Source organism: Tachyglossus aculeatus, chromosome 4 (assembly GCF_015852505.1).
Source record: "Tachyglossus aculeatus isolate mTacAcu1 chromosome 4, mTacAcu1.pri, whole genome shotgun sequence".
NCBI lineage: Eukaryota > Metazoa > Chordata > Mammalia > Monotremata > Tachyglossidae > Tachyglossus > Tachyglossus aculeatus.
The window spans coordinates 127,981,470-127,999,303 of NC_052069.1; the positions used below are offsets into that span (position 1 = coordinate 127,981,470).

At 46.3% G+C, this 17,834-nt stretch overlaps 1 protein-coding gene across 2 annotated transcripts in view; it reads left to right on the forward strand.

The window, feature by feature from the left end:
- Window positions 1-17,834, forward strand: part of TBC1D31 (TBC1 domain family member 31) — a 74,026-nt gene that overhangs the window by 437 nt on the left and 55,755 nt on the right. The window contains exons 1-3 of one of the 2 annotated variants that reach the window (XM_038744625.1): window positions 9,085-9,214; window positions 14,634-14,780; window positions 16,142-16,257. In XM_038744625.1, the coding sequence (XP_038600553.1) occupies window positions 9,138-9,214; window positions 14,634-14,780; window positions 16,142-16,257 (340 nt within the window). In that variant the 5' untranslated portion in view covers window positions 9,085-9,137. Of the gene's footprint in view, window positions 1-9,084; window positions 9,215-14,633; window positions 14,781-16,141; window positions 16,258-17,834 lie in introns of those variants that run through there. The other variant, XM_038744626.1, reaches the window with a different exon arrangement.

A 17,834-nucleotide genomic window follows, 5' to 3' on the forward strand; every position in this document is an offset into this window, starting at 1 on the left:
TCCCTCCCTCCCTCACGGAAGGACTTGGGTCCTCATCAATCGCATTTATTGAGCGCTTACTGTGTGCAGAGCACTGTACTAAGCGCTTGGGAAGTACAGATTGGCAACATCTAGAGACAGTCCCTACCCAACAGTGGGCTCACAGTCTAAAAGAGTGGGCTCATGCCAACGCCCCGGGCAACTTGACCTTCGGCGTGGCTCGGTGGCAAGAGCCGGGGCTTGGGAGTCTCAGGTCGTGGGTTCTAATCCCGGCTCCACCGCTCGTCTGCCGGGTGACTAGGAGAGCTTCCCAGACTGAGCCCCTTCCTTCCTCTCCCCCTCCATCCCCCCATCTTACCTCCTTCCCTTCCCCACAGCACCTGTATATATGTTTGTACATATTTATTACGCTATCTATTTATTTTACTTGTACATATCTGTTCCATTTGTTTTATTTTGTTAGTATGTTTGGTTTTGTTCTCTGTCTCCCCCTTTTAGACTGTGAGCCCACTGTTGGGTAGGGACTGTCTCTATATGTTGCCAACTTGTACTTATTACTCTATTTATTTATTTTACTTGTACATATCTATTCCATTTATTTTATTTTGTTAGTATGTTTGGTTTTGTTCTCTGTCTCCCCCTTTTAGACTGTGAGCCCACTGTTGGGTAGGGACTGTCTCTATATGTTGCCAACTTGTACTTCCCAAGCGCTTAGTACAGTGCTCTGCACATAGTAAGCGCTCAATAAATACGATTGATGATGATGATGATGAAGTCACTTCTCTGGGCCTCAGTACCCTCCTCTGGAAGATGGGGATTAAGTCTGTCCGCCCCACGTGGGACAACCTGATCACCTTGTAATAATAGTAATTATGATGGCGTTTGTTAAGCGCTTACTGTGTGCAAAGCCCTGTTCCAAGCGCTGGGGTGGATACAGGGTGATCAGGTTGTAAATTCCCCAGCACTTAGTGCTTACCACATAGTAAGTGAGCCCACCTTTTAGACTGTGAGCCCACTGTTGGGTAGGGACTGTCTCTATATGTTGCCAACTTGTACTTCCCAAGTGCTTAGTACAGTGCTCTGCACACAGTAAGCGCTCAATAAATACGATTGATGATGATGATAGTAAGTGCTTAATAAATGTCATCATCATCATCATCTATCTCGCCCACATCCTCCGTCTGGCCTGGAAGGCCCTCCCTCCTCATAGCAGACAGACAATTGTTCTCAATCAATCAATCAATCAATCGTATTTATTGAGCGCTTACTATGTGCAGAGCACTGTACTAAGCGCTTGGGAAGTACAAGTTGGCAACATATAGAGACAGTCCCTACCCAACAGTGGGCTCTCCCCAACCTCAAGGCCTTATTGAAGGCCCATCTCCTCCAAGAAGCCTTTCCTGACTAAGCCCTCCTCTCCTCTCCTCCCTCTCCCTTCTGGCAAGCAAGTGAATACCACCCTCATTGGACACCAGGGCAGAAATGAGGGAGGAATCCTGCCTTGTGTGGTCAAGCCTTGTGGATTTACAACCACCAATAATAATAATAATTGTGGTATTTGCTAAACGCTTAACATGTGCCAGGCACCGAACTAAGTGCTGGGGTGGGATACCAACAAATTAGATTGGACACAATCCCTGCCCCTTGTGGGGCTCAGAGCCGCAATCCCCATTCTACAGATGAGGGAACTGAGGCATAGAGAAGTGAAGTGACATATCCCAGGTCACCCAGCAGACAAGCGGCGGAGCAAGGATTAGAACCCAGCTCCTTCTGATTCCCAGGCCCGGGCTTTCCCCACTAGGCCACGCTGCTCCCAACAGATTAGTATAACAATTTGTATAAACTGTAATAATTTGTATTATATATATACAAGTGCTGGGGAGGTTAATTTGAACCCATGACCTCTGACTCCAAAACTCGTGCTCTTTCCACTGAGCCAACAAACCCAGTCTCTCTCTAGCCTTAGTCCCAGACCCTATATTGCTGCTTCAATTTTCTCACCAACTTAGACCCCTGACAGTGCTTGATTGATGCAGTTTGTGATCCTTTTTTCTCTCTCATCTTGCATGATTGCTTGTACGCATAATTCATACTGGCATTTATAGTATTGTAATGTATATGAGAATTATCACCAGGCCTTTCTATTAAGCTCAAAATCGTTTTTTTCTTCAACAAAATATACTACTGCAGTTAACACCAACTCATTTTGATTATACCTGAATGTCATACTCGGTTTCATGTTTGTTTTATGAGAACACCTCCCATGGATATGTAACCAGCTAGACTCACTTTGCTATGATTCATCACTTACTTTTCTACCTCACACTGAAAAAGAAATGTACTGTGCCATGTATTTATCTGTCATCCCTCCTTTCTGCTCACAGGTTCTGTTTACTTGTTTTGATGTGTAGATATCTACAATTCTATTAGTTTATATTGATGTGTTTACTTGTTTTGATGTCTGTCTTCCCCTTTCTAGAGTGTAAGCTTGATGTGGACAGGGATTGCTGAATTGTACTTCCCAAGCGCTTGGTACAGTGCTCTGCACACAGTAAGTGTTCAATAAATAGGATTGAATGAATGAATGAAAGTGTAAATCAATCAATCGTATTTATTGAGCGCTTATTGTGTGCAGAGCACTGTACTAAGCGCTTGGGAAGTACAAGTTGGCAACATATAGAGACAGTCCCTACCCAACAGTGGGCTCACAGTCTAAAAGGGGGAGACAGAGAACAAAACCAAACATACTAACAAAATAAAATAAATAGAATAGATATGTACAAGTAAAATAAATAAATAAATAAATGGAGTAATAAATATGTACAGACATATATACATATATACAGGTGCTGTGGGGAAGGGAAAGAGGTAAGATGGGGGGAAGGAGGGGGGACGAGGGGGAGAGGAAGGAAGGGGCTCAGTCTGGGAAGGTTTCCTGGAGGAGGTGAGCTCTCAGTAGGGCCTTGAAGGGAGGAAGAGAGCTAGCTTGGCGGATGGGCAGAGGGAGGGCATTCCAGGCCAGGGGGATGACGTGGGCCGGGGGTCGATGGCGGGACAGGCGAGAACGAGGCACGGTGAGGAGATTAGCGGCAGAGGAGCGGAGGGTGCGGGCTGGGCTGTATAAGGAGAGAAGGGAGGTGAGGTAGGAGGGGGCGAGGTGATGGACAGCCTTGAAGCCAAGGGTGAGGAGTTTCTGCCTGATGCGCAGATTGATTGGTAGCCACTGGAGATTTTTGAGGAGGGGAGTAACATGCCCAGAGCATTTCTGGACAAAGGCAATCTGGGAAGCAGCATGAAGTATGGATTGAAGTGGAGAGAGACAGGGACGTGAGGATGGGAGATCAGAGAGAAGGCTAATACAGTAGTCCAGACGGGATAGGATGAGAGCTTGAACGAGCAGGGTAGCGGTTTGGATGGAGAGGAAAGGGCGGATCTTGGAAATGTTGTGGAGCTGAGACCGGCAGTTTTGGTGACGGCTTGGATGTGAGGGGTGAATGAGAGAGCGGAGTCTTGGTGAGGATGACTCCAAGGTTGCGGGCTTGTGAGACGGGAAGGATGGTAGTGCCGTCAACAGAGATGGGAAAGTCAGGGAGAGGGCAGGGTTTGGGAGGGAAGACAAGGAGTTGTAGTAAGACAAGTGTAAAGAATTGATCCCTCAACATAACGTCATCCCTCTTTTCTGCTCACTAATTTTCAAGTGTAAATAACTGATTCCTCCACATAACCCCAGAGTTTTGCCCGTAATTTTTCCTTTAAATGGTATTTTTAAGTGCTTACTATGTGCCACGCACTGTACTAAGCACTGGGGTAGGTCCAAGCTAATTAGGTTGGACAAAGTCCCTGTCCCACATTGGGCTCAATCCCCATTTTCCAGATGAGGGAACTGAGGCACAGAGAAGTGAAGTGACTTGCCCAAGTTCATGTACAGACAAGTGGCTGAGCTGGGATTAGATCCCAGGTCCTTCTGGCTCCCAGGCCCGTGCGCTATCCACTAGGCAATGCTTCCCTGCTTCTCCGACAGATGCTGGTAATAGGCCCACGTTAGCCAGGTCAGTCCTGAAGTCCTGATTGCCATCCTGCCCCAAGAATGAGGATTGGCAGGATTCACCTGGGGTCCCGTGGGACCGGAACTCAGGGAACCCTGGCTGCAGCTAGACTAGACTGGAAGCTCATCATGGGCAGGCAGTGGGACTACCCACTCGGTTCTGTTGTCCCCTGCAAAGTGCTTAGTACAATGCTCTGAACATAGGAAACACTCAGTAAATACCATTGATTGATTGATTATTAGTGTCTGTCTCCCTCTCGAGACTGTAAGCTCATTGTGGGTAGGGAACATGTCTACCGACTCTGTTACAATGGACTCTTCCAAGTGCTTAGCACAGTGCTCTGCACACAGGAAGCGCTCAATAAATACCACTGATTGATTGTTAATGTCTGTTTTGCCTTCCAGGCAGAAAGCTCCTTGTGGGCAGGGACCATGTCAACCAACTCTGTTATAATCAATCAATCAATCAATCATATTTATTGAGTGCTTACTGTGTGCAGAGCACTGTACTAAGTGCTTGGGAAGTACAAGTTGGCAACATATAGAGACAGTCCCTACCCAACAGTGGGCTCACAGTCTAAAAGGGGGAGACAGAGAACAAAACCAAACATACTAATAAAGTAAAATAAATAGAATAGATATGTATAAGTTAAATAAATAAATAAATAAATAGAGTAATAAATATGTACAAACATATATACATATATACAGGTGCTGTGGGGAAGGGAAGGAGGTAAGATGGGGGGATGGAGAGGGGGACGAGGGGGATAGGAAGGAAGGGGCTCAGTCTGGGAAGGCCTCCTAGAGGAGGTGAGCTCTCAGTAGGGCCTTGAAGGGAGGAAGAGAGCTAGCTTGGCGGATGGGCAGAGGGAGGGTATTCCAGGCCCGGGGGATGACGTGGGCCGGGAGTCGATGGCGGGACAGGCGAGAACGAGGCACGGTGAGGAGATTAGCGGCAGAGGAGCGGAGGGTGCAGGGTGGGCTGTAGAAGGAGAGAAGGGAGGTGAGGTAGGAGGGGGCAAGGTGATGGAGAGCCTTGAAGCCCAGGGTGAGGAGTTTCTTCCTGATGCGCAGATTGATTGGTAGCCACTGGAGAAGGAAATGGAAGTACTAGCAGCATCAAAGCAAGTATTAACAGTATTAATAATCATACCCAATGCGTGCTCAACATTTGAAGCAACAGTTACAAAATATAACAATAATAACAACAATGGTATTTGTTAAGTGCTTACTATGTGCCAAGCACTATTCTAAGCACTGATAAATGGTATTTAAGTGCCCAATGTCACACAACTGACAAGTGGCACAGCCTGGACTAGAACCCATGACCTCTGGCTTCCAAACCTGTGCTCCTTCCACTAAACCCCACTTCCTGTCCTCAGAGATCTTATGATTTCTAACAGGGAAGCGATAGTCAACCATCATCGGTTGACTAACCATTGAAATGGTTATAGTCTCCCAGGTGTTTAGTATAGAGTCCAGCACACACTAGGTGCTCAGTAAACACCATTATTCATTGATTATTAATGACAGTTTCCCCTTCTAGACTGTAAGCTTGTCCTGAGCGGGGAATGTGTCTAGCAACTCCGTTCTTTTGGACTCTCCCAAATGCTTAGTATAGTGCTCTTCACACAGTAAGCACTCAGAAAATACAGGTAATTGATTGACTGTCAGTGTCTATCCCCCCCGCTTGACTGTAAGCTTACTGTAGGCAGGGAATGCGTCTACCAACTCTGCACACAGTAAGTATTCAATAAATACCATTGTTTGATATCAAATCAAATATATACTCACCCATAGCACCTATGTAGTTATTTACTTATGAACTCCATTTATTTAATGTTTCCATTCTCTTACTACTGCCAATCATCAATCAGTCCATTGTATTTACTGAACGCTTATTAGGTACTCTGCACTTAACTAACGCTTGGGAGAGTACAGTACAACAGATTTAGCAGACAGGTTCCGTGACCACACGAGCCTACAGTCTAGAAGGGCAGACACATATAAATATAAAAAAATTATGGATATGTATGTAAGTGTTGAATCATACCTATAAATTTCATTCTGTGTTCCTTTCTATACCTCAGTTACCTCAAAGGTAAAAAGGGGATTAAATATCAGTTTTCCTTCCTCCTTAAACTGTGAGCCCCATAGGGGACAGGGACACTGTCTGACCTAATAAGTAATAAGCGCTTAGTACAGTGCTCTGCACACAGTAAGCGCTCAATAAATACAATTGAATGATTGAATGAATACCTACCCCCGCGCTTGGAACAGTGTTTGTCACATAATAATAATGGTATTTGTTAAGCGCTTACTATGTGCAAAGCACTGTTCTAAGCACTGGGGAGGTTACAAGGTGATCAGGTTGTCCCACGGGGGGCTCACAGTCTTCATCCCCATTTTCCAGATGAGGTCACTGAGGCGCAGAGAAGTGATGTGACTTGCCCAAAGTCACACAGCTGACATTTGGCGGAGCCGGGATTTGAACCCCTGACCTCTGACTCCAAAGCCCAGGCTCTTTTCACGCTGCTTCTCATTAGAGAAAGCAGAGATCCTCCCCGGCGGGCAGATGGAGCCAACCGCGAAGGGCATCATCATCACCATCGCGGCTGGGGAAACAAAATGGCATCTCCTTCAGCTCCGATTGGGCCTACCCATTCTCAGGTTGGGGGTGGGGGGCTGGGAGGAAGAGAGGGGGGTGGTCTCTCACCTGCAGCAGCTGGTGTTGCTAGAGCAACAGTTCCCGCCCCTCACAGCAGACGGTACAGTACGACTGGTAGCCGTCGTCGTCGTACATGTAGAACAACTCCAGGAAGCGGTCCTATAGTAAGCGATTAACAAATACCATAAAAAAGGGCCTGGTCCTGCAAGTCAAAGGTCCTAATCTTGGTTCCACCACCTGTCTGCAGCGTGACCTTGGGCAAGTCACTTCATTTCCCTGTGCCTCAGTTCCCTCACTTATAAAGTGAGGATTAAGACCGTGAACCCCATGTGGGACAGGGATTGTGTACAATTTGATTAACTTGGAGCTCCCCCAGCACTTAAAATAGTGCCTGGCACATAGCAAGTGCTTAACTAATGCCATAAAAAAGTCACTTCCTGTCACTGTAGACGGCACTACCATCCTTCCAATCTCACAAACCCGCAGACTTGGTGTCTTCCTCGACTCTGCTCTCTCGTTCACCCCTCACATCCAATCTGTCACCAAAACCTGCTGGTCTCACCTCCGCAACATCGCCAAGTTCCGCCCTTTCCTCTCCATCCAAACCACTACCTTGCTGGTTCAGTCTCTCATCCTATCCTGACTGGATTACTGCATCAGCCTCCTCTCTGATCTCCCATCCTCTTGTCGCTCCCCACTTCAGTCTATACTTCACGCTGCTGCCCGGATCATCTCTGGGCAGAAACACTCTGGGCATGTTACTCCCCTCCTCAAAAATTTCCAGTGGCTACCAGTCAACCTACGCATCAAGCAAAAACTCCTCACTCTTGGCTTCAAGGCTCTCCATCACCTCGCCCCCTCCTACCTCACCTCCCTTCTCTCCTTCTACAGCCCAGCCCGCACCCCCCGCTCCTCTGCCGCTAACCTCCTCACTGGGCCTCGTTCTCACCTGTCCGGCCGTCGACCCCCGGCCCATGTCCTCCCCCGGCCTGGAATGCTCTCCCTCCACACATCTGCCAAGCCAGCTCTCTTCCTCCCTTCAAAGCCCTACTGAGAGCTCACCTCCTCCAAGAGGCCTTCCCAGACTGAGCCCCCTTTTACCCCTCCTCCTTCCCATCCGCCCCACCCCACCTCCTTCCCCTCCCCATAGCACCTGTATATATTTTTGTACAGATTTATTACTCTATTTTACTTGTACATATTTACTATTCTATTTATTTTGTTAATGATGCACATCTAGCTTTATTTCTATTTATTCTGATGACTTGACACCCGTCCACATGTTTTGTTTAGTTGTCTGTCTCCCCCTTCTAGACTGTGAGCCCGTTGTTGGGTAGGGACCGTCTGTATATGTTGCCAACCTGTACTTCCCACGTGCTTAGTACAGTGCTCTGCACGCAGTAAGCGCTCAATAAATACGATTGAATGAATGAATCTCCGTGCCTCAGTTCCCGCACCGGTAAAATGGGAATGATAACTGTAAGCCCCATGTGCAGGAGGGACTGTGTCCAACCTGATTAGCTTGTATCCACCCTACCACTTAGTACAGTGCCTGGTGCATACTAAGTGCTTAACTGGCTCAGTGGAAAGAGCACGGGCTTTGGAGTCAGAGGTCATGGGTTCAAATCCTGACTCTGCCAATTGTCAGCTGTGTGACTTTGGGCAAGTCACTTCACTTCTCTGTGCCTCAGTTCCCTCATCTGTAAAATGGGGATGAAGACTGTGAGCCCCACGTGGGACAACCTGGTCACCTTGTAACCCACAGCACCTGTATATACCTTTGTACATATTTATTACTCTATTTATTTATTTTACTCGTGCATATCTATTCTATTTATTTTATTTTGTTAGTATGTTTGGTTTTGTTCTCTGTCTCCCCCTTTTAGACTGTGAGCCCACTGTTGGGTAGGGACTGTCTCTCTATGTTGCCAACTTGTACTTCCCAGTACAGTGCTCTGCACACAGTAAGCGCTCAATAAATACGATTGATTGATTGTAACCTCCCCAGCGCTTAGAACAGTGCTTTGCACATAGTAAGCGCTTAATAAATGCCATCGTTATCATTATTATTATTAACAAATACCAACCAGTACGAAAAAAAAACCAATCCCAACGCGCCCTTCGGCGACCCCCTCTGGGAACTTCAAGTCCCAGCAGGCTTTGCGGCGACGCGGCCCGGGGTTCCCCTTCTGGGAACTCCAAGTCCCAGGAGGCTTTGCGGCGACGCCCCCGTCGTCTCCCCCCCACCCCCCGGGAACTACAAGTCCCAGCTGGCTTTGCGGCGACGCTGCCCGTTGTGAGGCCCCCCCACCCGGGAACTACAAGTCCCAGCAGGCTTTGCGGCGGCGAGGCCTGTAAAAGAGGAGGTGGGCGGGCAGGTGGCCGTTGGAGCCGCTCCCCAGAGGACCCCTCACACCGGACAGATCGACGGGCCGTGGCTTCAGGATGCAGACCACTGACCTGGGCAGCAAGGAGCAGGGCAAGATCTGGCACCGCAAGCCCTGCCCGGGGGCCCGGGATGGGTAATGATAATAATAATAATGGCATTTATTAAGTGCTTACTATGTGCAAAGCACTGTTCCAAGCGCTGGGGAGGTTATAAGGTGATCAGGTTGCCCCACGGGGGCTCACAGTCTTCATCCCCATTTTACAGATGAGGGAACTGAGGCCCAGAGAAGTGAAGTGACTTGATGATGACGGCATTTGTTAAGCGCTTACTATGTGCAAAGCACTGTTCTAAGCACTGGGGAGGATACAAGGTGATCAGGTTGTCCCATGTGGGGCTCACAGTCTTCATCCCCATTTTACAGATGGGGTAACTGAGGCTCAGAGAAGTTAAGTGACTTGCCCAAAGTCACAAAGCTGACATTTGGTGGAGCCGAGATTTGAACCCATGACCTCTGACTCCAAAGCCCGGGCTCTTCTCCACTGAGCCACGCTGCTTTACAGCGGCGGGGGGCACGGGGTTGGGGGGGTGGGGCCGCATGGTGCTTGTTGCCAGGGGCCGAGTTAAACAATGCCCATCCATCGGGATGCAGCACTTAATATATAAGTTGGTGCTCTGGATAATAATAATAATAATAGTAATAATGGCATTTAGTATTAATTAATATTAATGATGGCATTTATTAAGCGCTTACTATGTGCAAAGCACTGTTCTAAGCGCTGGGGTAGGTACAAGGTAATCCAGTTGTCCCACGTGGGGCTCACAGAATTAAATCCCCATTTTCCAGATGAGGGAACTGAGGCCCAGAGAAGTGAAGTGACTTCCCCAAAGTCACACAGCTGACAAGTGGCGGAGCCGGGATTTGAACCCACGACCTCTGACTCCAAAGCCCGGGCTCTTTCCACTGAGCCACGCTAGCGCTAACTATGTGCCAAGCAGCGTTCTTAGCGCTGGGGTGGATACCATTCATTCAGTCAATCATATTTATTGAGCGCTTACTGTGTGCAGAGCACTGTACTAAGAGCTTGGGAAGTACAAGTTGGCAACATACAGAGATGGTCCCTACCCAACAACGGGCTCACAGTCTAGAAGGGGGAGACAGACAACAGAGCAAAGCATGTGGACAGGTGTCAAGTCATCAGAGTAAATAGAAGTAAAGCAAGATGCACATCATTAAGAGAATCAATAGAATAGTAAATATGTACAAGTAAAATAAATAGAGTAATAAATCTGTACAAACATATATACAGGTGCTGTGGGGAGGGGAAGGTGGTAGGACGGAGGGATGGGGAGGAGGAGAGGAAAAAGGGGGCTCAGTCTGGGAAGGCCTCCTGGAGGAGGTGAGCTCTCAGTACCAGGTGATCAGGTTGTACCACGTGGGGCACACCGTCTCAATCCCCATTTTACAGATGAGGGAATGGAGGCACAGAGAAGTGAAGTGACTTGCCCAATGTCACCCAGCAGACACGTAGCAGAGGCGGGATTAGAACCCATGACCCCAGGATCCCAAGCCCGTGCTCTTGCCACGAGGCCATGCCGCTTCTTATGCTGATGAGTATACATTTGACCCGATGTCAATCAAATAATGGTATTTAGTGAGTAATTACTGTGTGCAGCATTGGTAAACATATTCCCTGCCTACAGTGAGCTTACAGTCAAGAGAGGGAGACAGACATTTACAGTCAGTCAATTACTGGTATTTTCTGAGCGCTTACTGTGTGCAGAGCACTGTATTAAGCACTTGGGAAAGTCCAAAAGAACAGAATTCATTCATTGTCATATTTATTGAGCACTTACTATGTGCAGAGCGCTGTACTAAGAGCTTGGGAGAGGACAGTACAACAGTAAACAGACACATTTAGTGTTATGTCAAGCGGCATGGCCTAGTAGCTGGACACCCCCCACCCCCCCAGCCTGGGAGACAAAAGGAACTGGGTTCTAATTTTGACTCCACCGTTTGTCTGCAGAGAGGACCCCAAAATCAGAGAGAATGATGGGCAAGTCACTTCTTTTCTCTGAGCCTTCAGTTTCCTCATCTGGAAAATAGGGATTAAAACTGTGAGCCCCACCTGGGACAGGGAGTATGTCCAACCTTTCATTCTTTGTCATATTTATTGAGTGCTTGCTGCGTAAAAAGCACTGTACCAAGCACTTGGGAGAGTACAGTGTAACAACAGACACTTTCTCTGCACACTGTGAGCTCACAGTGTAGATGGGGAAACAGACATTAATATACATAAATTACAGGTATATGCAGATATATACACGTGCTGTGGGGATGGGAGGGAGGATGAATGAAGGGAACAAGTCAGAGCGATGGAGAAGGGAGTCGGACAGGAGGGGAGGAGGGCTTAGTTAGGGAAGGCTTCTTGGAGATGTGCCTTCAATAAGGCGTTGAAGTGGGGGAGAGGAATTATCTGTCTGATATGAGAAGAGAGGGTGTTCCAGGCCAGAGATAGGATGTGGGCAAGAGGTTGGCTGCGAGATAGACGAGATCGATGTACAGTGAGAAGGTTAGCATTAGATCATCATCATCATCAATCGTATTTATTGAGCGCTTACTATGTGCAGAGCACTGTACTAAGCGCTTGGGAAGTACAAATTGGCAACATATAGAGACAGTCCCTATCCAACAGTGGGCTCACAGTCTAAAAGGGGGAGACAGAGAACAAAACCAAACATAATAACAAAATAAAATAAATAGAATAGATTCTCAGCCCTGAGTGGGACAGGGTCAGAGGTAAATCCGGTTACTCTCTATCTACCCTGGGGCTTGGAAAGCACCTAATAAATACCATTATTAAAGAACACAGCTAAGCAAAGTTGTTAAGGCTGTTGGGTTTTATGCTCAGTGGCCCATATCAAAGCTGGGAATAGTTTCAGCAAATACAGCCCGGGGCTGGGAGTCGGAAGGACCTGGGTTCTAATCCCGGCTCTGCCAAGTGGCTGCTGTGTGACCTTGGGTAAGTCACTCACTTCTCTGGACCTCAGTTCCCTCATCCGTAAAATGGGGATTAATCAATCAATCAATCAATCGTATTTATTGAGTGCTTACTGTGTGCAGAGCGCTGGACTAAGCGCTTGGGAAGTACAAGTTGGCAACATATTAGAGACAGTCCCTACCCAATAGTGGGCTTACAGTCTAGAAGGGGGAGACAGAGAACAAAACCAAACATATTAACAAAATAAAATATATAGACGAGATATGTACAAGTAAAATAAATAGAGTAATAAATACGTACAAACATATATACATATATACAGGTGCTGTGGGGAAGGGAAGGAGGTAAGGTGGGGGGATGGAGAGGGGGTCGAGGGGGAATAATAATATTAATAACAATGGCATTTATTAAGCGCTTACCATGTGCAAAGCAGTGTTCCAAGCGCTGGGGAGGTCACAAGGTGATCAGGTTAGATGAACCTGTTGATCTTGTATCTACCCCTGCACTTAGAAAACTACTTGACATATAGTAAGCGCTTAACAAATAACACCATTATCATCATCATTGAGTGCTTATTGTGTGCAGAACATTGGACTAAGTGCTCAGGAGAGTACAGTCCAGTATTGTTGGTAGATACATTCCCAACCCACAGTGAGCGTACAGTTTAGAGGGACCATCTATAGTCAATCTGTCAATCGATGGTATTCCTTGAGTGCTTCTCCAGTCACAGAGAAGTGAAGCCACTTGCCCAAGGTCACAAAGCAAGCAAGAGGTGGAGCCAGGATTAGAACTCAGGTCCTTCTGACTCCCAGGCCCGGGCTCTATCCAATAGGCCTCCCTACTTGTGCCTGTTCACCTGTATATATAATCACACCAAAGGCAGGCGCAAAGTACCACTGGAGTTTAGAAACTGCCTGGCTGAACGTGGCTCTTAAAGCCAGGAAGTAGATTGCACTCAAAGGATCTTATCTAAAAAATACAAAACTGGATTGTTGAAGCCTTAGCACTTTCTGTGCATTCAGCCAGGGGATTAAAACTGCATGGACTGTAAATTGATAGTTGGTATGTGCAAAAGCTATTGCTTGAACTGGGGAATTTTCTTTGTTAGATGCGTTTAAGCAATCCTGCCAAAGGTAAGCAGCCAGCAAAACCCACTCTGAACATAGTCAAGCTTTAATGGGCCTTTCCTTGGTCCAGTTTTTCACCATCCATCAATCAGTGGTATTTATTGAGCACTAACTGTGTGCTGAGCACTGGACTAAGCTCTTGGGAAAGTCCAGTACGACTGAGTTGGTAGACAAGTTCCCAGCCCACAGTAAGCTGACACTCTAGAGGTACAGTCTGTAGTCAATCCATCAGTGAGTGGTATTTGTTTCGTGCATACTGTGTGTAGGGCACTATACTAAGTGACTGGGAGAGTACAATACAGAGTTTGTAGACACAATGAGTTTACAGTCTAGAGGGGGAAACAGACATTAATATCAAAAAATGCAAATACGGACATAAGGGCTTTTGAGAAGCACTGTAGCCTAGTGGATAGAGCACATCCTGGGAGGCAGAAGGATGGTGTTTCTAATCCCAGCTCCACAACTTGTCTCCTGTGTGACCTTGGGCAAGTCACTTCAAGTCTCTGGGTCTTAGTTCCCTATCTTTAAAATGGGCATTAAGATTGTGAGCCCCATGTGGGACGTGGACTGTGTCCCACGTGATTGCCTTGTGTCTACCCTGGTGTTTAGAACAGTGCCTGTCACATAGTAAGTGCTTCACAAAGGTCATTAAAAAACAAAACAACAAACCACTCTCCTCCCTCCACCCCACCCACCACCACCACCACCAGCACATGGAAGAAAAAAAAAAAGCAGTTATGGGATTGTGTTACCTATGCAACCCAGTTGCCGAAGATGCAGCAATAGACAGATTAGAAAATTGATCACATCTCCTCCAAGACGCCTTCCCTAATCAAGCCCTCTTTTCCCCAGTTCCCTCTCCCTTATGCATTTGTCAATGCACTTGGGTTTATGACCTTTGGGCATTTGATATTTACCCTACCCTCAGCCCCACAGCACTTAGGTCCATACCTGTAATTTCTTTATATTAATGTCTGTCTCCTACTCATGACTGTAAACACAATGTGGTTAGGGACCACATCTACCAAGTCTGTTATGTTGTTGTATTGTGCTCTCCCAAGCTCTTAATACACGGTAAACTTTCAATAAATATGTTTCATGGATTGATACCAATTCTGGTCATATTGTACTCTCCCAAATGCTTAGTACACAGCCAACTTTCAAAAAATATGATTCATGGATTGATACCAACTCTGTTGTATTGGATTCTCCCAAGTGCTTAGTACAGTGCTTTGCACATAGTAAGTGTTTAACAAATGCCATCATTATTATTATTATTAAATACCACTGGCTGCAAAACATCCTATAAGACCTTTTAAAAATGATTTCATATTACTTCCTTAAGAACATTGCCCTTCATCTAAATTTGAAAAGCAATCAGTGAAATTTTATAGGGGAGTCCTCATTTTTATTTATTATTTCATAGAATTTTGGTGAACATCATCCACACGACCTCCAGCTACCATCCGAAGATAATACGGTTTTTGAACGTGGCCTTCGACAGCTCGGGAGACTGTTTAATTGCCGGCGATCACCGAGGGAATGTCTATGTTTTTGACTTGAACAGCAACAGGTGAAGAACAGATGGGTTAATTTCTAGATTTTGTGGGCTTCGTGCCCCTGTCTATGAGAAACAAGGAGGGAGACGGGGACTGAGGGAGACAGACCCTCCCCAAGTACCGATTAGAACTGGTTTCTCAGTCATGATATCTCCACTTAAGCACTCGCAAAGCCGAGGCCCGTGAAACGGGGTGACACTGCCACCCCCACCACTCTAGCTGCTGGCTCCTCATGGTCAATCGATGGTATTTATTGAGCACGTACCATGTGCAGAGCACTGTACTAAAGGCTGGCGAAGTAAACTTTCATTCATTCGATGGTATTTATTGAGCACTTACTGTACGCAGAGCACTGTACTAAGCACTTGGGAGAGGTCAATATAACAATAAGCAGACACATTCCCTGTGCACAACGAGTTTACATACGAGAGGGGGAGACAGACATTAATAAGAATAAATAACAGATATGTACATAAGTAATGTGGGGCTGGGAGGAGGGGTGAATGAAGGGAGTGAGTCAGGGACGTGCAGAAGGGAATGGGAAGCGAAGAAAGGAGGGTTTAATTAGGGAGGGTCTTTTGGAAGAGATGTGTCTTCAATAAGGCCTTCAAGGAGGGGGCGAGTAATTGTCCGCCAGATTTGAGGGGGGAGGGCGTGCCAGACCAGAGGCAGGACAAGGGCGATGGGCCAGTGGTGAGACAGATGAAATCGAGGCACAGTGAGAAGGTTAGTACTAGAGGAGTGAAGTGTGTGGGCTGGGTTGGAGTAGGAGAGAAATGAGTTGAGGAAGGAGAGGACAAGGCAATTGAGTGATTTAAAGCCAGTGGTGAGTGAGGAGTTTTTGCTTGATGCGGGCATGGATGGGCAACTACTGGAGTTTCTTCAGGAGTGGAGAAATATGTCCTGTGCATTTCTGTAGAAAAATGATCCGGGCAGCAGAGTGAAGTAGTGAAGTACACTAGAACAGAGTTGGTAGAATTTGAGTGCTTTCTGGGTACAGAGCCCTGCAATAAACACTTGGGAGAGGACAATAGAACAGAGTTGGCAGGCACATTCCTTACCCATGTCGAGCTTCCATTCTAGAGGTGATGCCCACTTCATTCTTCTTCCCTCCTTCAGCCCCTGGATTTTAATCTATTTTCCCAGCCCTGACCGAGTATGTTACAGTTGTGATATGACATGGGGAACATAGTAGTGATATAATCCTGTATTGTGGGAACCCCAAAGGGGTTGAACAGCTCTCCCAAATGACCTAATTTCTGACCAGGAAAAAGTTGAGAACCACAAAGATTCTGATGCCTTAGTTAGACAGGTGACTCACCCATGACTTTGTAGCATGAGTGGTTTTGAGTACTAACGGAGTTACTTTTATCAGGTTTACTCTGGTCCAGCGTACAATGCAGGCGTGCACCTCTCTGGCCTTTAATCTTCGAAGAAAGTCTGAATATCTTGTGGCTTTGGCGGATTATTCTATAAAATGTTTCGATACAGGTAAGAAACCATCCTATTTATATTTGAATGGGTACTGTTTATTGTTACATTGTACGCTTCCAAGAGCTTAGTACAGTGCTCTACAGACAGTAAGCGCTCAGTAAATATGATTGAATGAATACTATAAGTTCGTTGTAGGCAAGGATTGTGTTATTATATTATGTTATTGTACTCTCCCAAGTGCCTAGTACAGTGCTCTACACACGGTAAGCAGTCAACAAATACCCTTGATTGACTGACTGCTAGAGTTGTATAAGCCAAGACACATAACTCTTGCACCCTAGTGAAGCTTTCTTTGTTATAGTTCTGGAGAAGCAACATGGTTTAGTGGATAGTGCCCGGGCCTGGCAGTCAGGAGGACCTGGGTTTTAATCCCAGCTCTGCCACTTGTCTGCTGGGTGACCTTGGCCAGGTCACTTCACTTCTCTAGGCCTTAGTTCCCGCTTTTGCAAAATGGGGATTAAGACCGTGAGCCCCATGTGGGTCAGGGTCTGTATCCAACTCAGTTATCTTGTATCTACCCCAGCGCTTAGTACAATGCCTGGCACATAATATAACATAATATAGACTGTGAGCCCGCTGTTGGGTAGCGACTGTCTCTTTATGTTGCCAACTTGTACTTCCCAAGCACTTAGTACAGTGCCCTGCACACAGTAAGCGCTCAATAAATACGATTGAATGAATGAATGAGTGAATTAATGAATAAGCACTTCACAAGTACCATTATTATTATTATTATTATGCTATGCTTCACTTCATCAGTCAGTCATATTTAGTGAGTGCTTACTGTGTGCAGAGCACTATACTATGAGCTTGAACAATCAATGGCATTTATTGAGTGCATACTCTGGGTTGAACACTGTCCTAGTCTCTTGGGAGAGTCCATTATAACAGAATTGGCAGACACGTTCCTGGCCCACAATGAACATACAGTATAAAGGAATAATTGTGGTATGCGTTAAGCGCTTACTATGGGCCAGGCACTGTACTAAGCACAGGGGTAGAGGCCAGGTAATCAGATCCCACACAGGGCTCACATTTTAATTAGGAGGGAGCACATGTAATGAATCCCAATTTTGCAGATGAAAGAGCTAAGGCAAAGAGAAGTGAAGAGACTTGCCCAAGGACTCAGAGCAGGGAAACGGTGGAGCCAGGATTAGGACCCAGGTCCTCTGACCTCCAAACCTGTGCTCTTTTCACTAGTCTACGCTGCTGATTTTTAACAATGATTATTAAGGACACGGGGAATAAGTTAAACAAAATGACCACATAAGCAATTGCCTCATGAAGAATTTCCCTCAAAACCAGGAGCACGGATTATTTCCATACTTGGAGCTTTTATGCATTGACTTATTCATCTTATTTTTGTAGATGCCATCAACATGGCCACATTAATTCTTCTATGGAACCATATTTCACCCGAATAGGCAGCATTAACTGGTATTTCTATTACCTTTGCATGCACGATAGTTTTTGCTAGTCATCATTGATGGTATTTATTGAGCGCTTACTGTGTGCAGCACACTGTACCATATGCCTGGGAAAGTACTATACAACAGAGTTGGTAGACCCATTTC